Source organism: Nothobranchius furzeri, chromosome 18, assembly GCF_043380555.1.
Source record: "Nothobranchius furzeri strain GRZ-AD chromosome 18, NfurGRZ-RIMD1, whole genome shotgun sequence".
NCBI classification, from domain to species: domain Eukaryota; kingdom Metazoa; phylum Chordata; class Actinopteri; order Cyprinodontiformes; family Nothobranchiidae; genus Nothobranchius; species Nothobranchius furzeri.
In genome coordinates this window covers 36,781,695-36,803,568 of record NC_091758.1, presented here as the reverse complement: position 1 = coordinate 36,803,568, position 21,874 = coordinate 36,781,695, and the positions used below count along the sequence as shown (strand labels likewise).

At 42.6% G+C, this 21,874-nt stretch overlaps 1 protein-coding gene across 4 annotated transcripts in view; it reads left to right on the top strand.

Annotated features, from left to right (window-relative positions):
* Positions 1-21,874, top strand: part of fndc5a (fibronectin type III domain containing 5a) — a 38,891-nt gene that overhangs the window by 8,580 nt on the left and 8,437 nt on the right. For all 4 annotated transcript variants that reach the window (XR_001573807.3, XM_054741478.2, XM_070546817.1 and 1 more), the window contains exons 2-3: positions 15,560-15,675; positions 16,510-16,708. Coding sequence is in view for 3 of the 4 variants with exons in the window: in XM_070546817.1 (XP_070402918.1) it covers positions 15,560-15,675; positions 16,510-16,708 (315 nt within the window). In the remaining variant the exon portion in view is untranslated. The remainder of the gene's footprint in view (positions 1-15,559; positions 15,676-16,509; positions 16,709-21,874) is intronic.

The window sequence follows — 21,874 nt, the reverse complement described above, 5'->3', positions numbered from 1 at the left end:
TAGAGATTAGAAAATAAGGGATCTGTGCAGAGGAGAAGGACAGCTGTCATGGTCTATGTCTGCGTCTCTCTCATGTGTCCCCTGGTCTGCAGCCCCTCCAGGTTCTCCCTCCCAGGTCCTGTGCTCCCGTTGGTCTCCCCTAGTCACCCCTCTGTAATTTGGTTCAGCGTTTCATTTAATTAGTCTCTTTTAGTGTGTTTCTTTCCTCACCGTTTTTTTTAGTTCTCCTTCCTCCTTAGAATATTAGTTATTTTTCTTGCTCTTCTTGTCTTTAGGTTTTGTTTTTATTCTTAGGTCATGTTAGTTTCTCCTCCTCAGCTCACTCTCCACTCCCTGATCAGTTAATTGTTTTCACTAGGTTTCTCTCCCCACGCACCTGCAGCTTATCTCCCACTCATCCTGCCCCAGTGTGTTTAACCCTGTCTGCGTCTCAGGCCCTGTCCACACGTCCACACGTAGCCGAGGATCTGCCAAAACCAGCTCAGTGAACTAGTGGTAGAGTGTCCGCCCTGAGCCTGGGAGATCAGGGTTCGATTCCTGGTCGGGTCATACCAAAGACTTTGAAAAAATGGGACCCAATGCCTCTCTGCTTGACACTCAGCATTACGGGGTTGGATTGGGGGGGTTAAAACACCAAATGGTTCCCGAGCGCGGCTGTGTCTGCAGCTCACCGCTCCCCCAGGGGATGGGTCAAATGCGGAGAACAAATTTCGCACACACACCTGTGTGTGTGACAACTAATGGGACTTTAACTTTAACTTTAACAAAACGTAGATATTTTTCTACGTTTTGGCCTGTCATCCACACGAAAACTGAGTTTTTTAAAAACTTCGGCCAAAGTGAAGATCTGCGTTTTCTCCGTTTTGGGTGTCTGCGTGTGGACGGACAAAACCGGAGTTTTAAGGTCCGCAACGTCACTTTCCACGACAAAAAAATGCTGACATCACGTGTGCGACCTGTGTTTACACTAGCCGACAGCATGGATGCCCTCAGAGCTGCGCTCGCTTTATCAATTGTCCAAGCGCTGTTTGCTTGTTTGTTTTTGCAAGAGGAATTACTGCTCCTTGCGGAAGACCACAGACGAAGGACGAGGTTAAGAACGGGGGAAGTACTGCCGCCTACAGGTCTGGTATGTCCTTAACAACGTATTTATCCGGGTACGTGTGGACAGAGTTTTTTTTTTAAACGAGGTGGTGTGGATGCAAGTTTTTGGAGGGGCGGATATTCATTTTTTTTTAAAAAACCCGCTACGTGTGGACTAGGCCTTAGTTTCTCCTCCTCAGCTCACTCTCCACTCCCTGATTAGTTAATTGTTTTCACTAGGTTTCTCTCCCCACGCACCTGCAGCTTATCTCCCACTCATCCTGCCCCAGTGTGTTTAACCCTGTCTGCATCTCAGTGTGTTGCTGGTTCATTGTTTGTGTCAGCCTCGTCTCGGTCCCCTCTCTAGATTTTGTATCTCTCTAGGTCTTTTGTGTTTTTGGATTTCTCTAGGATTTGACATTTGGATTTTTGGACTTCGGTTTTTTGGCTCCTGCCTCTTTTGGATTTACTCTTTAATAAAGGATTTTTTACGTATTTTCTACCTACCCTGGGTCGTCTGGAGTATCTGCATCTTTGGGTCCTAACCTCCTCCTGGCTCACAACGTGACAACAGCACTGGACTGGGATCGGTTTTATCTTGAATAGTAACCTAAAACACCTCCAAAATATGCTATTCTGTAAATTAAGAACAAACTACAGGAGTGAGAAGTTATTGGCATGACAGTAATGAAGTACAGAGGAAGGAAGCAAAGGAAAACACAAGAAAACTGCCAGAGGCAAAATAACAAAAGAATAGTTTGAAACATGAGAGAACCAGAATGACTTTTATCCATCTCCTGCTCCTCTGCCCGCCTGCGACACCAATCCTTTAGGTGGTAGGATCCCCTCTGTGCTTCTGTCATCCTCTGGATTGCATTAAACCCTCAGAGAGACCGAATCCACTGGAAGTGGAAAGTGAACAACAGGGAAGGTGTTTTATGAGGTGCTAATGTTGCATTCATAACCCCACATCAACCTGTGAGCTCCTTAAGAGTTATCAGCGCCGTCTCACATTACTGGCCTGGCTGAATGAAGAGAAAAGCGGGAGGGGTGTTTCTAATTTGATAGCAGATTTCATTAGGATCGGAGTTGTCAAATAATCAGCCTCGCGGCACTCCGGTGCCCTTCTGAATCAGCTGGCTCGCGTTCCTTCTGCGCACAATGCAGCATTGATTTTCATACTCGGCTCTTTGACATTTAATTAAAGAAACCGTGTGTGTGTGTGTGTGTGTGTGTGTGTGTGTGTGTGTGTGTGTGTGTGTGTGTGTGTGTGTGCGTGTGTGTGTCATCAAATAGAAAGATGATGTTTTGCAACCGCACCTTCTCCACTTCAATGCACTTTTAGCTGGCATGGTTGGGAAACTCATTTCCCACGAGTAAATAACTCATTTTTCTACAAAGCGACAAAAAAATAAAATGAAATCAAAAAATCTCAGGTGCGATTATTTGACAGAGCTGAGCTGCTGTTTGCAGAGGCAAGCAGGACCTCGGAGAGCGCTCCGTTGGAAGTGCATGTATGGAAACAAACACAAGGCAGCCTCATAAATCCACGAACTGGGACGGTTTAAAAGGCTTCTGAATGAAACGTCACATGAAAGACCACATTCCAGGCTGAAACTGTGTCTTTTTTACAGCAGCAGCTTGTCACCATATGTGGGGGTGCCAATCATAAAGTAACACGTTCACAAAACTACTTTTTAGCTCCAGAAAAATAATGTCACAAAGCGTCTAATCTAAACCTGCGTGTGATTGGTGAACGACTGGTGTGTTATTAAGTGCCTTGGGTGGTTGTTGGACTCTTGAAAGTGCTATTTGAATAAAGGCCATTTACCTTTTTTACCTTTTAATCTAAATATATAGGCCGAAATTTCAAAATCTGATTTAAATATTTAAGGGTGAAACTCAATATTTAGAATATAAACATTTAGGTAAATCATACTAAATACAAAGTCAAACCAAAATATTTTATGACTGGTTTAAAATTTCCAAACTGAACATGTAGTTAATTCTAGTTGAATTTAAATAATGTTTGAAACCAAATCTAAATAAAGTTGCATCAAAAATTATAATCAGAATATAAATTGGAAATCTGGCTGACTTGCAAAATGAAAGTAGTGAAGAGAACTTCGCTCAACGTGAGACGTTATACGAGACCCCTCTTCACCTGGCTTTTATTTTGGTAGGTTGTATGTCTGAATTTGTGTTATAGCTAAGTATTTATTTAAATCCACAACTTGTTTTATTTAGATTTCAAAATGGAGACCCAATTAGTTGGATTTGATTATTAATGTTTAGATTTGTTCTATTTTTAGATTTGATTATAACTTCACTTTAAATGTAATTTTGATTTATATTTAAGCATTTAGATATTTGATTGAAATTTCAAATGGGCGGCAGTAGCTCAGGAGGTGGAGCGGGTTGTCCAGTAAGTAAGAGATTGCTGCTGTTGTGTCCTTGGGCAAGACACTTAACCCACCTAGCCTGCTGGGGGTGGTCGGAGGGACCCGTAGCGCCATAGCTGGGCAGCCTCGCCTCTCTGGCACATCACCATCTGCGTGTGAATGTGTGTGTGAACGGGTGAATGATACACTGTGGTGTAAAGAGCTTTGGAGTCCTTTGACTCTGAAAGGTGCTGTGCTCGTGTGGGTCATCATTTAATTTCTTAAATAAACGTATGTTTATGTTTATGTTTATTCACTTAGCAGACGCTTTGATCCAAAGCGGCTTACAATTTATAACCTATAGGGCATGTTGTGATCTGTGGGGGAAACCGGAGTACCCGGAGGAAACCCACGCATGCATGTGGAGAACACGCAACTCCACGCAGAAAGGCCGCAGCCGAGTTTTGAACCTGCGACCTTCGTGCTGCGAGGCAACAGTGCTAACCACTGCGCCACCAAAAATTTAATTTTTGGTTAACCCAAAAATGACCAAACTTTTCATGCATGTAAAAAACAATCACGCATAACGTTAAATTTAGCACCCCTTAGTCCTACACTGTAAACCAGCTGATGCTTGTGGTAAATCAATAACAGAAAGGCATGTGGGTGAGCCACAGCAACCATCTCCCCTGTTCACCCACCACTTCCTTAGATTTTCCATTGATGCATCAGTTTGGGCTGAAGGCTTTGAACAGCAGGTGATGGAGGAGCTGTCCAAAGTTCTGAAAGAATTCTAGAGAAATACAGAGAGAGCAGAGATGGGCAAAGATAGAAAATAAGAAGAGGCAATGCAGGCGTCAGGGGGAGGTTCACAACAGTGATGTAGTAAACAAATAAATACAGTAAACGTCCAGGGAGACGTTTCTTTGTTGTAGATGATCTACCATACAAAGCAGAGATACGTAGAGTGGCATGGGAGGAAAGCAGCTGGCAGTCTCTAATGGAATGGCATCATGAGCAACCAATTATAAAGCATGACAACACATTAGAGAGCATACGTGTTAGCAAGTACCGTAATTATTCACTTAGTGAGTCTGAAACACCTTCTGCTCATCAAAACGTCATGCTTCTGTAAATCTGTGTGTGCGTGTGCGTGTGCGTGTGCGTGTGTGTGTGTGTGTGTGTGTGTGTGTGTGTGTGTGTGTGTGTGTGTGTGTGTGTGTGTGTGTGTGTGTTTTACTGGGTTGGGGGCAGGGGGGGTTAATAGTCAATGACATTTGTGAGATATGTGGGGTCTTTTAAATCTGTACAACATTTTGAGTGACATTTTCTGTATGAGAAGTGCTTTTTAGATAACGTTGGAATTGATTTGATTTGATTCCCATGTCCCACATCTGTAATTTTCCAAAAAGACCGTTTTACACTGAAAAAATAGATTCCTTAATAAACTCTGCATCACAAATTCCAGACATTTGAGAGTGTTTCCATCCCAGGTGTCTGAATATTCCCAAGAGTTCTAACCCTGACTTTGTGTTGCTGGAATTTTGACGAGGCTTTTTAAAAATTGTCACAAATTTCCCCTCAAAACAATTTCAATCCAGATTTTTCTTCCCGTTGTTAATCATCATGGCTTAATTCATAGGAGCCAGTTTCCCTTTAGGCTTAACACTATTGGGGCAGCAGTGGCTCAGGTGGTAGAGCGGGTTGCCTCATGATCGGAGGGTCATGGGTTCGATTCCAGCTCCCGCCAGGGGTATCCTGCTGTTGTGTCCTTGGGCAAGACACTTCACCCAACTTGCCTGTGTTAGTGGTGGTCAGAGGGGCCGATGGCGCCAAATGGCAGCCTCGCCTCTGTCAGACCTCCCCAGGGCGGCTGTGGCTACAAGTAGCTTACCATCACTAGCAGTGTGTGAATGTGAGAGTGTGTGAAAGTGTCTTTGGGTGTCTAGAAAAAGCACTATATAAGTTCAATGCATTATTATTATTATTATTACTATTCTCCATCCCACCACCAAAGTGTTCACACTGTTGTTCTACCCCACTGCTGGTTTTATAGCTTCCATACAATCACTGTTTACTTATCATTAGGCATAAAATTGATCAAAGCGGTTGAAGCTAACTCAGAGAGCAGGAAACGCACCGGAGGGCCTGCTTTCCCTTTTAAAAGGCCAGCTGATGGTAGAACACGATGCATCTAACAGGCAGTTTTCACTTTTAACTCACCAACCTACAGACTAGCTCATTAGCATCCAGGGGAGCAGAAGCAGCCCAAAGGCCTGGATCGGAGAAAGGCATTTCTAATGATTGCAGAGCTGTAATAAGGTGGTACAAGCCCGTGTCTGCCCATGGGGCTGGATGGAAGCTGGAACACCACCGGCACACCGAATCAGCAGGGTCACAAACTTAGAGCAACAGAGCGGGATGAAGGCAGGTAATGAAGGCTACTGACAGAGAAACCACAGCTTGTGCATACATCTCTGTTTCCCTCCTTGTTTGCAGAGATGGAAAGTAACGAATTACATTTACTCAAGTTACTGTAATTGAGTAACTTTTTTGTGTATTTATACTTTTTAAGTCGTTTTTAAAATCTGTACTTTTACTTTTACTTGAGTAAGTTTTTTTAAAGAATTGTAATTCGCTACATTTGAAATCATATCCGTTACTGAGTAAAAATACATTTTAGGCTTCATAAATTAAAAATATTGCGTGTAGCAGCGTTGGAACCGAAAGACACCTGCATGAGCGTCGCGTCTAAACCGTGTGTGTGTGTGTGGGGGGGGGGGGGGGGGTACACTTTTGCTAATGAGGACAAACAGCCATTTTTACCACTGTGTTGCTCAAAAACATCAGTTCAGTCCTTGTGATCCACTCGCTGCTTACATCCTCTCTCCCTCCTCTCCTGTGGGTTGCAACCCGCACCTTCGCGCTACGGTGTACATCATCAGAATTCTGCTCGGTTCGGTAGCCGGACTCGGTTCCGTGTTTGAAATGTGTTTACCCAACCGCTCTGCACAGCAGCGGCAAAATAACGGTTAGCGCTCATAACAAGCGGATTCTCAGCGTTTTGCGCACACGAGCTAATTGTAAACCGGCGTTGTGATTTTGCACTACTTATGTAGCCATCCTTACGCTGACAAAAATGTAACTAAGTAACTTTTACTTTGAGTACATTTTATTTACGATATTTTTCACTTTTACTTGAGTAAAAATTTAGCCAAGTACTTTTACTTGTACTTGAGTAAAATATTATCAAAGTATTGGTACTCGTACTTAAGTAGGACATTTCAGTACTCTTTCCACCTCTGCTTGTTTGGTTCCGGGGGTTTGGGGTGTGATAAGGTCCGTTCATTGATAGCAAAGGTACAGAACGGTGAAAATGCATATGAACACATTCTGACAGCTGTTTGTGCTGATGACATGTTTTAAGACATATGTGCAACATCTGTTAAGGTGAAAAACATCTGTTTAGCCCTAAAATGCAAACAGAGTTGAGACATTAGAGCTTTATTTCCAAGAAAATTAAAAGTTCGCTGAAAATGAGTCTGAGGTGAATACGTTTGTATCTGATCCGAAGGAACTCGGCATCGGGATTTTACTCAAATCTGCTGATGAAGTAGAATTAAGTTGCTCAATCGATAGCTAGCTATTGGTTGAAACATATGATGCATTAAATGTTTGCAATTTTTTTTACTCAAACCCTACCCACAACCTGGTTAGATTGATTAAACCCCTTCCCCTCCAATTCCTTTTGTTTTCTTTTTCTGACTCGTCACTTTTCACACATCATTAAATTATAATTTAAAATAAAATGAGTTCAAAGGAACTGTATTGTTTATTTTAGTTTAAAGTGCAAGTCACCCCCTACCAGAGTCTTACTCCCCTCCCACTTCATGTTTGAAAAATGCAACAAATGTTGTTGCCTGGCAGACCGAGAGGGTGGAGCCGCAAACAAATACACACACACACACAGGCTCACAACAGCATTGTGACATCATAATGTACCAGCTAACGTCATTGTGTTCCTCTTAGCCAATAGCGGTCGCAGATTTAAATTCAAATGTAGTTCAGAGTTTTTACCTGACAACGGCGCAACATTAACAGTTTTAGGCAGAAATTTTAAATTTGAACTAAGATGCGTTAACGTGTTAAATTACTGACTACACGTGTCTGCAGCGTGATTGGACACTAATTTATATACAGTAGTTTATCAGCAAAAAAGTAGATTTGGGAGTGACTTGCTCTTTAACTATCAATAACAGACGTTTTATTTATTTATATATTGTTTTAATGTAAATAGTTAGATTAAATGACATATTTTAAATTAAAATGTCTGATTTAATAAACATGCATGACATTAATGTGACTCGTTTATGTGTTTTCAAATTAAATCTATCAAACTGAAGTGACTTAAAAGATCTAATGAGGAGGAGATGGCGGCTTCTGGAACAAATAATAAAATTAAATAGTTTAATTATTTGACATTCTAGCAAAAGATACAATAAGATAGTTTTGCATCCTATTGATGGAGTAAAATGTCTTTCGTTAGAGATAGAAATTTTAGTTTTAAAGGTTTATTGATAGGCAAAATCTGGTTTATTTTACTGGAAGATTTCGGGCTTGCGCTGCTCTGCATGTTTGTTAATTAGACACACAGAATTATGAAGCTAAAGAAATACTTCCTCTGAGATCAGCCAGGAAATGAAGCCACACAGCTGAAAATGAAAGAAAAACCATTTGATCTTTACAGCACCCTACAGTAAAGCTCCACATTATAAATTCTCGTGCTTCCTGCAGTCTTTCCTTGTGTATTTCCCCTCTGCTTCTGCGGCTGCACACTTTGCAATGCGTGCAACAAATCTTGTCTGCCTCAGGTCAGCAAAGGAACGTGTTCATAGAGCATGATGGAGGATGTGCAGCAGCGTTGTTTCTGCATCATCTTACCTGCCCACCGTCTCAGGGAGTTCTGTTGTAAGTTGGGTGGATGGCATCAGGAACTCTTCATCCTCCACACTTCCCAGCGTGAGACTGCCACTCGGATCATCGGGATAACGTAGACACACACGTGCATCAGGGACAACCGTCGTGGCTGAAAGTCACCCTGATCTCTCAGGTTTTAGCCACAGAGAGTTCATGGAGACATCTGTCTGGTGTTTCATTAGAGCCGACTCTCGTGTCACGGATATTTCAGGAACGCGGTCACGATTGGCTTCATCGCTACGTCCCTCGATGAAACACTGTCATACCAGGAAGAGGAGACGGACAAAGACAAGAAAAGTTAACGAGAACTATAACGTGAGGTCACCTACGGTAAAGTCTGGTTTGACTTTGTGTTCTGGAAACTAAGTGATGTTTAAGCTTTTATAGTTTACATTTGTCCATTATTATTATATATAAGTCTAAAGCTCTTAGACAGATCAATACCTGCTTCAAGGAGAGACAGAAAACCCCTGTAATTTATTTTATGCAAGCAAAAATCAGTCTGCAGCACACACACACACACACACACACACACAAAGTGTTGAATGCCAACACGGCCACGGAACACCCACCCCTCCCCTTGGAGATCTTCCGTAGATCTGCGTCCACCAGAACCAGAAACCCACAGAGGAAACGAGATAGCGCTAAACACCAGTCGACTTTTTCCATGCCCAAACATCTTTTGTCGTCCGTGACTTCAGATGGTGTTTTTCTTTTAGTTTGTCCTAAAGTTGAAGTAAATGATAAATGGCCTGTATTTGACATAGGGCCTTCTAGAGTCCTGGAACCCCCCAAAGCACTTTACAACACACATCCACACCCTGGTGGATGAGCTACGATGTAGCCACAGTCCCTCTGACCACCACCAGCAGGCAATGTGGATTGGGTGTCTTGCCCAAGGACACAATGACAGCAGCAAACGGAGCGGGGCTCGAACCAGCAACCTTCCGATTATGGGGCGAGCACTTATCTCCTGTGCCACCGTCGCCCTGGTGGTAGCAGCCGGCTGATTCTCCTTCTGTTGCTAAACACGCATGTGCGTAATAAATGGAGGACCCAGAGAAGTTCGGCAGTTCGGCGAGACCAACAACCTCATGGTCCAACGGTCGCTTTCAGTCCCAAACATCTCACTGAAGGAGGTTTTTAGAGGTTTTAGTCACGAGCGAGAGAACCTTCTTTTTTCATTTATTTTTTAATCTCTACAATATTTTAAGTAAGCTATATTATGTTAGAATGTTGTTGAGGCATGAAAAAATGTTTTAAAGGTGTAGCTGACTGAAAAAACAGTTTTTGATTACAATCAGTCACTCTGAGTTTTTATGCAGGATGAACGTAAAAAGTCTTCTACACCCATCTCCTGCGTCAGCTTCTGATCTAGGATTTGAAAATCCTCACAGATCTACATCGCGCTGTGAATTAGCATTCATATGCTATCCTTCCCCGTGCTTTTCTACATGGAGCAGGTAAAAGATGAACGTAAACAGGTCGCACACGAGACGAGAGCATTTTGAAAGGAGCGGTGATGTGAAACCTAAAACCCTGATTATTTACATCCACAAGCAAACGCCGACAGCAGAGAATTCACAAATCCCCACTCTGGTCAGAGTTCTAAAAGGATGGTTTTAGTGCCGATACCTTCACTTTAATGTGGATGAAAGGCCAGCCGTAGAAAATATCCTCCTTTTGTGAGAGACCCAGCTAGGCGTGACCAGGGTGAAAGGGTGAGACAGGTGAGGTCTAAAGCCAGAGCTGCTCAGGTGTAAATGATCAGGTCATTAGGATGAGTGACGTTTCTGACAAGTCCAGGTGGGGTCCAACTACGTGTCCGTCACCCCCTGCCTCGTTTCCAGTTCAAACCAAGAATCATAAAGTGATTATGTTGTGTTTTCTCCTGTTTACTCTTTTTAGCATGTGCAAACAAAGTAATGGTGTCACAGAAATAAATCTGTTTCTTGAGACTGAACGGAGACATTCAGTTTCATTTGTGATTTCTTCAGACTCCACAGCCTCCGACGCCTGTCCTCCAGGCATAAAACAAGTAAACATCAAACAGTAAACAAAAGCAAAGTCTACAAACATCAGCATCCTCCCCTGCTGATGAAGAGATGCAGCGAGTCTCCGTCCCCGTCATCTGCTGTTAGTCAGGTCATTCATCAAAATGTCAGCAGCAGCGAGCCGAGTGGAAACACAAAGGGCTGCTTTGGGTTTGGTTTCTGAGTACAGTAGAAGAGCTGCAGCAGAACCATTGTTCTGTAATTACCTGCTGTGAGGGCCTTAGCGGTCGTGGGGCAAGCGAGCGTTAACCTATTCAATGACTCATTGATTTTATTTGATTGGCTGAATAAGATTTATGGGCCGTTAAAAGGCCTTTGAGTCAACAATCCTCCTCGTCTTTACTCACCTCTCAGCTCTTCTACATGAAATAAGCATCAGTCAGACCTTAAAGGGACCCCGTTTCACTAGAATAAGGACCTGCTGTGACAGAAAGGACTCAGCCGTCTCCAGTTATTACAGTTATTAACATTTATAGTGTTGCAGTGTTAGTAGCAGTAAAGCTGAGTCATGCTTCTGCGTCTGCGTCAGAGCGGAGACACGCAACGCCATTATCCGTCCTTGCGGGCCTGCTGGAGAGCTCCGCAAGGACGCACGGAGTCGAGCTCTCTTTCCTAAACATCCATCCGTCGAGATGGACAACGCAAGCTTGTGATTGGTCAGGACGCCGCTGTCGTCTACACCGCCGCCATTGCGCCCTCAAAAACATAAAGAGAGCCGGCAGACACGGAGCAGCTTGAAGAATACCTCGCGAAAAAACTCTAAAAACATGAACGTTTAACTCATTCACTGCCAGCCGTTTCCTGATCACTAACGGCCTTTGCTGCCAGCGTTTCTCACCGTTTTATCGTTTTTTTAAGAGTCACAGAACGTTGCGCGCTAGCATGACGTCGATGCCAAAACAACCAAAACAAAGCAGAGACTCACCTCTTACATCAGGAAGATTCCGCACGTTTCGAGCGTTATCCGTTCTTTCATAATCCGTTGTCGAATTGTGATCGGCAGACGCTTTTCCGGTTCGCGCCTCACTTTTTTTTTTAACTGGAACGGCCCAAAACGATCTCCTAACACATGGATGTGTTGCTTCCTGATCGTGTGATCTGTGACGTATGCGGATGAAGATCGGCTTCAGGGCTGAGATATTTGTTCTCTCAGCGCAGGGGCTCGTTCCGATGCTCAAACAGTAAAAAAATGCGAATGACAACTTTAGTTGTCATTGGCAGTGAATGAGTTAATTCCCTGTGACTGGAGGAGTGAAATATCCGCAGTAAGCGTTTTATTTGTGGACAGAAATGACAGGAAACGTGGGTTTAGAGGTGGCGAGCGCATGAAGAGGTGGATGAGGATGAAAGACAAATTTGTCCGTGTTAAAAAGTCTCTTATATACAAAAAAACACAATATAAACACACTATCTTGGACCGCAAACATGACAGGATACCACAGAACAGCGCTACGCCCTCTGTTGTCCTGGTGGGGAATTGCTTTGCAACACTCCACAGGAGACGGAGAAGTATGAGGGCAAAACGTCTCCGGTCGTGCGTGCGTCTCTCCCTGTTGGAGCTGACGGAGAAGCATGAATCAGGCTTAAGCATCAGTATTTAACCCCTTAGATTTCTTCTGTTTGCTTAAATGTTTAAAATAAGAAAACAAATATCAGACAAAGATAACCTGAGAAATTTTTACATTTTATAACAGCGAGAATCATTAATTCCCCACTTGTTATATCATGAATTAAGAAACCACTTCCAATCATAATATGTATGGCAACATGAAGAAGGCAAAAGATGTCAAAAAGCAACACATCAGGCCTCGTTCTATAACAACAGAATCCAGAACCGCACCCACATCTTTCAGGACTCAAGCGTTTGAGCTTAAAGGGGACATATTATGCAAAACTTTTGTGCTGCTGTGTGTCTCCAAACATGAAAAACATGAAAAACTACATAAGAATCCATCTGTCAGTGCTTTGTTTTAGGAACCATGTGCCTAAAACAAGCCGTCTCAAAAGGTCCCTGTTTGTGACATCACAAATTAAAGTAGAACCACCTCTCGTGTGCAATAGAGAGCTACTGTTGGAGAAACAGCAGCTCCGCGCCAAGCCCCTCCTGGACATCTGAGCTTCTCGCCTCATAGCAGCAAATCAGAGAATGGGTGGGCGTGGCCAGTAACAGCTTGCTTACCAGAGCCCTGAAACGACTCATTCTGGAAGGTACTGATACTGTCAAGAATTAAACTGCTAAAATGGCTTTATGTGAGAAGGATTTGGTGCAAATAACTTCATAAACATGTTGTGTATTGACCGTAGAACATGGGGGGGGGGGGGGGGGGGGGGTTGGACTGTCACTGAATGTTTTTAATAGAACAGTTTAATAGAGGCGGCTGCTTCAGGACCTGGACAACCTGCTGTAATTGATGGACTCTGAATTTCAATGTCAGAAATTCCAGAGGGAGAACATTTGACCTTTGACCTAAATCTCATAAAATAAATCATCATTTAAGAGCCCCATTTGGTATTTCCTCATGACTTCATGATATTTTGATATTTCCTTATATTTTGATAATCCGATCTGCAGCCGTCAGATGTGTTTAATTATTGTGTGCAGTTCGGGGCTCAATAATTAGACCCTGATTCCCCAGCAGCCAAGGCCACCGAACTACACACACACACACACACACACACACACACACGCACATGCACACGCACACACACACACCTTAATTATCTAATGAATGAAGATTATTATTCGCACCTCTTGTAGATTGTGACCCTAATTAAACCAAGGGTGTGCTTGGAACATGACACCAAGTTAAAAACACTTTGCACACACACGCACGCACGCACGCACACGCACACACACACACACACACACACACACACACACACACACACACACACACACACACACACACACACACACACACACAGGAAGTTTTCTGTGTTTCTGTCTTTGTGCTGAAGAATTTCATACCTTTTGTTTCCAAAACTTTGTGCAGTTAAAGCTTAAAAAGATTGATTTAAAGGCACACTTAGTAGTTTTTGCTTGCTTTGCACCCTCTAGTGTCCGTTTAGTGAAACACATCTCCTCATTCATCTTTTTAACAATGTCATCTAAAAGCTGAAATGTCTCCTCAGCCTTCATTAGCTCATCAGTCCAACAGATGGCGGCCCACCTCTCTGAAGTTGCAAGTGCGATATTCTGGCCACAGTGGGGGTCTGAGGGAGTTTTCATTGACCCTGTAAAGGGTCGTTTTAACACATACTGGCTCAAGAAAGTGATTTACAAATATGAAAAAGTTGCATCGCATGACTTTAAATCTTAATTCACTTCAGCAATCTCCTTTTAAACCAGAGACTATTTTGTTCCTGCTTAGTAAGAATCAAACCTAAATACCAGCATTGTTGTATGCATCATGGGATTTTTTATAACCAATCAGAGAAAAGGCAGAAATGCCGGCTGCATCGCAACGCTGTAGTTAGAAGAAAGGCTTTTAGTGCTTCTTCTTCTTGTGGTTTTAAAGACACGTCTAATCGATTTAGAACAGAGGAAAGAGCCGCGGCGAACTCCGTCTTCGTTGTTTAGGAATAACTGAACGTTGGAGTGTGTGATACGCTGCACAGCGCTGATTGGCTGGGTTAGAAATCTCAGGGGGCGGGGTTGTTTGAATCAGAGAGTAACGGCCAGACTAGGGTTTTTTAATTTATCACTCTTCATTATAGCGGAGCTAAAACTCATTTTTATGCAAACAAGTTAAAGGTTTTGTTAACAAACATAGCAGCCACACTGTTTTATCCAGCTTTAATGTTGCCATGGAAACAAAGGAAGTGATGATGCATCATGTGGAGTTACAAACCCTAAAGCTGTGTAGAGTGTGGATCATCATGACGACTGAACAGGAAGTGTAATGGCTGGTTCCATGCAAATGTTAAGTCCCACCCCCTCCATGTAAACCAAAAGGACCGGGCTAAAATATTAAATATCACCTCAGATCTTTTTTAGGTGCTTGCCCTGGCTGCTACGTTCAAATTTTCATCTTTCTTACACATTTAATAGCAATTACTCATTTGATGCTGGGAAAAATGAAGCAGAATGTGAATGGTAGTGAAGGCGACACTTTTAGCCCCACATCTGAGGTCGTCGGCGTCTTCCTCCGCTGATCCGGGTCCGGGTCGTGGGGGAAGCATCCCAACTAGGGAGCTCCAGACCGTCCTCTCCCCGGCCACCTCCACCAGCTCCTCCGGCAGGACCCCAAGGCGTTCCCGGACCAGATTGGAGATGTAACCTCTCCAACGTGTCCTGGGTCGACCCGGGGGCCTCCTGCCGGCAGGACATGCCCGAAACACCTCCCCAGAGAGGCGTCCAGGAGGCATCCTGACCAGATGCCCAAACCACCTCAACTGACTCCTTTCGATCCGGAGGAGCAGCGGTTCTACTCCGAGTCCCTCCCGAATGTCCGAGATCCTCACCCTATCTCTAAGGCTGAGCCCGGCCACCCTACGGAGGAAACTCATTTCGGCCGCTTGTATCCGCGATCTCGTTCTTTCGGTCATTACCCAAAGCTCATGACCATAGGTGAGGATTGGGACGTAGATCGACCGGTAAATCGAGAGTCTGGCTTTCTGGCTCAGCTCCCTCTTCACCACGACAGATCGGCTCAGCGTCCGCATCACTGCAGATGCTGAACCGATCCGCCTATCGATCTCCCGATCCCTCCTACCCTCACATCTGAGGTCATTTCAGAAATAAAACATCGCTCATCTATGTGTGAAAACGAAAGAGTTAAAGTAGAAATTTACAGTGAAACTTTCTGCTTTTATGTGAATTCTAAGTGAATCCACTGACTTTTCCCCACCGAGTCTTCCTCACCACACAAACCAAGCCTCTGATGGGGTTGTCTAATTAAATCCGCCACTATGAATCCCAGCTCCTAACGGACTCAGCCGAGCCACTCATTCACACCACTGAACCTGGCTTTCTGCCATGCCGGTGGAGATTTCAGCAAGCCTTTTAATTCCCTCCACAGTGAACAAAACCTGTTCTGTTTTTCTTTGTCTCTTTATTTGCAGATAGCTTGTCGCCTCCCGTCAATGTGACCATCAAAGAGCTGAAAGCGAACTCAGCGGTGGTGTCATGGGACATCCCCGATGGAGACCTCGTCATCGGCTTTGCTATCACACAGCAGGTGTGGTTCAGAAACGAAACAAGATGGAGATGTTTCTCTCTTTTGTTGGATTTCTTGTTTTTAAATTAAAGTAAATGTAGAGAATTAAACATTAAGCAAGTTTAAAGGAGTCCTAGAGCTCAAAGCCACATTTACCAGCTTGGAGTGTCAAATGTAGCATCCCAAAACATCTCTGACCTGCTTTTCTATGTTTTTCTATTAGTGGTGTTGTCATAGCTGAAAAATGGTTTGTTCAGAGAAAAGCTGGTCCAACACAGCACCAGGTTAGCATATCCCAACTCAATTCAATATCAGCAACTTACAAACCTTGGTTGCGGTACAGCTAGTAGCTTGAGCTACTGCTAATGCTAGCCTAAGCTACTGCTGATTTTAGCACACGTTTCTAAGTTTTCTATTGCATAAAAGTTGTTCTAGGACCCCTTTAAACTCCTAAAATATAATTATCTTTGACAAACTGGTTGGAAGTTATGTTGCAAACACATAAACACAACATAAACTTGTGCTTTTCCCCTCCAGCAAAATACATAGAAATACGCACCTGTGTGGCTTTAGGGCCGGTGGTGTGCGAGATGAATACAAACGAGAAGTTTTGTTCTACGTCAACTGGAAATCCGATATTGCTGCTTTGATGGATTGCAGAGATGATTGAGCTTCCTGTTTGTCCGTTTTGAAAATGACACAGCTGCGCTGTTTTTGCCAAGTTGTAAAAACTTGGAAGGACCAATCAGAATAACAAAAGCAGATTTGGCAACAAGCCAGAGTGACCTCACCTTTGACATCAGCAGTTCATGCCTGTAGTTAGATTACATAAATTTCTGTTTTCTGCTCCAACAGAAGAAAGATGTTCGCATGCTGCGGTTCATCCAGGAAGTTAACACCACCACACGCTCCTGTGTATTATGGGACTTGGAGGAGGAGACAGACTACATTGTGCACGTCCAGTCCATCAGCATGTCTGGGACGAGCCCGCTGAGCGAGCCGCTGCGCTTCCGAACACAGAAGGAGGCCGAAACCCAAGCATCTAAGAGCAAAGGTGAAGCCAAGAGACACTCACTCGTATTTAGTCGTACAACTGTTGTGCACAAAGAAAGAAAATAAATGAAAAGTGAAAATCTGTCCATTTTTAAGACACGAGTGCAGAGGGGACTTGGCCTTTTGACGATGTAGTGACAGATTTTGGCCAAAAACCAAAAGGAATCAATAGACACACAAAGCGTGAAATGAAATTTCACAACAGAGTGCCTCAGCTCTCCCCTTCTGACCACGGCGAAGGAGCAAAACGCCTGAAGGGGATGCATACATCACAGTGTATTGATGTTCCTCCACAAGCCTCACTCTGTATGCACTCTGCACAGCTGCACTGTAAACCAAAACGAGGAAGGGCATTTATCAGACAGAGAGGAGGCAGTAGGAAGCTTTAAAGGGTGGAGAATCAATGTGCTTTTGGCTGAGGCACCGCTCCATCTATTCCTCCTCTCATTTACACTCATCTCTCTTATGAGCTGCTGCCGTTCTTTGATACTTCACAGGGTGCAGAGCCAGAGGGAGTCTGGACTTGTGCTGAGGTGGTAAGTGTGCTGCCAGAAAACATGTAGAACATTAAAACAGTCACCGCCAACTAGTTGAGAGATGCTCCGGTGGCCACTGAGGCCTAATTAGCACGGGTTTGTGTTGTCCCTTTGTTTTATCTTCAGTGGGGAAGAATTAGGAGACATTCGTCATGGCAACAGATTCAGAAAAAGCAGCTTCTTTTGTGTCTTTAAGCGTGTTTTTACAATATGGCATAGTTTTTATCAAAAATCTCCAGAGACAGCTTGTGTTTCATTGTTTACTCGATAAACAAACATGTGGCAAAAAAGATAAATGTAACCACAAGGTACCACAGAGACCTGTCATGGTGTCTTTTGACCCGTATGAAAGAATCACATGTATAATAGGTAAGATTTTTACAAACGTTTATTTTAAAGGAAACTAAAAAGAAACTGAGGGCGCTGTTCCACAAAACGAGGCAGGACGAAACTCAGAAATGTGCAGGATCTGAGGACGGGGGAGGCTGGTCAGTTCTGGTCTGGTGTAGGGTGGGTCAGGCTGAGGCGAGTAGGCTGTAGTCGAGGAAGATCCAGTGTTGGTGAGCGATGCAAGGACGGACACACTTCAGGTGGGCTACGGCTGAGACAAAATCCAAGGTGAGTACTCTGTGGACAGGGAGGTCTGTTTTAGAGCAAGTGAAAAATATCCACCTGACCACCTGAGTCTGAGCCTGACCCTGAGCCTGAGTCTGAGTCTGAGTCTGACCCTGAGCCTGAGTCTGTCTGAGTCTGAGCCTGACCCTGACCCTGAGCCAGGACAAGGCTGGAGGTTACCCAAAGTGAGAGTATCAACCAAAGCTGAAGTGTGGAAACCTTAGTTCCCCGGGCCTTGCTGATGAGGAAATCAGCCAAAACTGAGGCTCTCCGACACACCCACCTGCAACAAGCTCAGAGGAGCAAACATGATGAAAACTGATGAATCCTTGTAGACCAGCAGAACCGTGACAAGACCATAAAAGACAAAGTGAGAGGGAGGTCCAAAGCAGTGGCATGTCCAGATCTTTTAAAATGAGGTTGCCCAGGTGAGGCACAACTTTGTGCATGGGTGGCACCATTGGTTATGTTTTTTTTGTGTTACCCCCAAGCCTTCTGTGGACAATGAAAAGCCTATTTGAAGGTAAATTAGTGTGGTGACACCTGGGGTGGCCAATCAGATTCCAAGGGTGGCATGTGCTACCCCAGGCCACTCCCTGGACACGCCCCTGGTCCAAAGACGGTTCATCTTGACTGACCCGCCCACATCATCCAGTAAAACTCAATTTTTGACTAAACACTAAAAATATTTAGCTTAAAATCAGTTTTAACAATTTGCTTGTTATGTCTAACCATAAAAACGTCTGCAAACAAATACTGATCTGTATTAAAAGCAAGCTAACAAAGTCTTACGGTTGGTTCTCTCACACAAAAACTGTTTTATTGGAGCCGGTTACTTAAATTTTTACTTTAATGTATTTTTTTATTTGGAAAATTTGTGTACATGTCTTGTGTAAATATCACAAACTCTTTGCAACATAATTAAATATATTGTTTGGTAAACACTTGCTACTAACATATAACTGACTTTAGTGAAATACACCTTACAAGCCCAATCAATACTAAAGTTAGTCATTAAAATACTTCAAAATTAAATGTACAAAATTCAAGTCCTTCCTTTCTAAAGCTGATAGTTCTTCATCAAAGCAGACATTTCAAAATCACTTTAAAGGAAAATACTTATATTTTTCTGTTTTTATATGATTTTTTTGTGCAGATTTCTCCATTTAAAGCCACATTAATAATATTTGTGTGCAAATTTTGATCATTTATTTTAAAAAGCCGCCATGCAAAAGGCATTAGCAGGTTTTGCAGATATGAATAAAGTCCACAGATACACGCGATTCACAAATCTCCACATAGAGCAGATTTTTATGAGCCATCACAGCAAACCTTCGTCTTGTTTCCGCTGCTTTCTGATGATGTTTGTTTAATTAGCTCAGCTGGGATGGAACAGAGGAGGAAGTCTTTTTTTCTCCCAGTAAACATTTTGTAATTCAATGGGAAATCAGTGTTAGTGTGTTTAGTGACATCTGCTTGAAATTACCAACCTGCGAGTCTGTGATTCTGTTTAAACAACCGTTTAACAACACTGTAACCCCAAATACGTTCACTGAACTCAAAATTTATGAGGAAGCTGATTACCTAATAATTTTAAGTTAACTTATTTAAAAAATATAAGTTTGCCATAACTTAAAAAATATGACCTGAATAAAATCAAAGCATTTAACTACCTCCAACCTATAACTTGGTACTTAAGCAACTTAAAAAGTTTAATTTCACTAAACTTGCATATTTCATTTTATTTAACTTTATTACATGTTTTTACTAACTTAAATAATATAACTTATATGAACTCTAAATGGACCTATTATACCCTAACCCAAATAAGTTGAATTTACTTAAAAATGACAATGTCACATGCTGGTGAAGGCAGTAACTAACACCAGATCATGACTCACACACCCATAAATGCTAACAGCCAATGAAAGTGGGACACTCAGTCAAGTCAAGAGCATCTGGTGTGAACAACCACAGTATTATTAACAATGGGATGGCACAGCCGTACAGCATTACTTTGACCAATCTCCTCACTTATGAGGCCAACATGATACAAAAAGTAACACCACATCTGCAACAGTGAATGAAATAATAACTGAGAACAACAATCCTCCACAATGAACATGCATAAACACCCCTAAATAGAGCTAAATAACTGAAAACATGACTACCCACAATGCACCACGCCCACCAGTTGTTTATTGTTCCTGAAATCAAACAAAATTGCTAGTTTGTGGTTGTTTTTCTTGTAAATCCACAAATATTTAAAATAATTTACAAGTCTGTTTATCACACTTTAGGGTTGACGTAAAGATGAATGGAATAATATAGAAACATAAAATAGTAAATCAATTATTTTTTGGTTAACATTACTTATTAAAGTTAAGTTGTCCTTTATTGATTAATTTAAGTTATGCTTACTTAAAGAAGAAATAGTTCAGATTAATTAAAACGTTCTTAAAACAAGGAAAAGGTTGAACAAGCTCAACACATTTGAGTTCTAAAAACATTTTTTATTATGAGTTTTATCTACTCAGTATATTTGATTATTTGAACTTTGGGGTTTACAGCGAAACACAAGAGAAAAGAGAGTAAAATGAGGCAGAAAAGTGAATAAATTAGTTTAAAAAACACAATTTCAGAAAAAAAAGAAAAGAAAAAGATTATTTAAAAACCGGGTTTGAAGTTCAGCTTAACTTTGTTTTCAAAAGTGTGTTAATAGAAATCTGATTTTAAAAGTTTAATTAATTTACTGGTGATGTTTAGAAGGTCCAGCTGTCATCTCGATGTGAGCGGAGAACATCCCGAGGAAAAGTAGTTTCCACTCTTTTCAGATGCTTCGGTTCGGCCGTGAAGGATGAGCCTGAAATTCCTGATTATTCTGGGCCTCTTCTCGTTTGATCTTTATTGATTGATTAAACCTGCAAGAGATCCAAAAAGAGTTAAATGGATCAAAACAAATCATTAGCTGTGCACAAGGCAGGAATTATTGATTTGAAGTCAGAGGGAATAAAAAAGGTGTGATGGAGAGAAAAAGGCAAAAAAAAAAGAAAATAAATCATCCCGCTGGAGACACACAAATGGTCTGTTTTCAAACATGTTCGCCCTCGCTGGGAAAATAATGTGAACAAGATGTAGAAACGTTGAAAATAAATGATGCTGCAAGCACGGCTGATTGGTCCCCTTAGATCTAATATTCCTCACTAGTGCTGCGGGAGGGGAAATAACAAAAACAGCTGAGGTTTTTCTTTTTCCTGTCATCTGTGCATCAAAGATGGGCTTCCAGAGATTGCTGTGATATTTTTCACTCAGCTGCATCTGAAACAAACTGGAAAAACTCCCGAACGTGCACAAGAGACTAAAGGGAGGAATCCTTTGAGAGATTAAAAGAGCCTGAAGTTTCTCTGAGATGTGAGTTAATCTCATGTCAGAGCAAAGCTAAAGCATCTGCTGTGGTTTGGACAAAAATAATCATCTTCTTACACTGCTGCATGCTCTCAAAGTCTAAAAACCATGAAAAGATCAGCTAGAAAACTTCAGGTGGTTTATTTAAACAAACAGCAGGCGGCACCAAGTCCCAAGCTGCAAGAGATCCAAGAGTTCCTTCATGTTCTGACCAGGTTCAAGGGCCCGGAATGAAGGTGACACGCCGTGTACGGTTAATGTATCAAACCTAATTGTAGCCATATTAATTTGTCATCAGGATCCAGCGAGCTGTTGAGCTTGATTATATAATTCAAGGCAGAAGAGAGCAACTGCTTAGCTGAAGTGCTTAGCTGCTGGAGTGTGAACCTGGGAGCTGGGACTGAAAGCTCTGTTTCAGTAACTCTAGGTCAGACGCAGCAGCGCGAGAAAAAGGCAGATTACAGGCAGTTTTTCACCCAAACCCTCTTCTTTTATTAGCATGCACCTGTCATCCTGTTTTAACTCAAAACTTAAAGACAACGGGAGAAAATGATCTCACGGACGCTACAGGAAAACTGAAAAAGTGGATGAAATTTTAAGCAGCTGCAGCT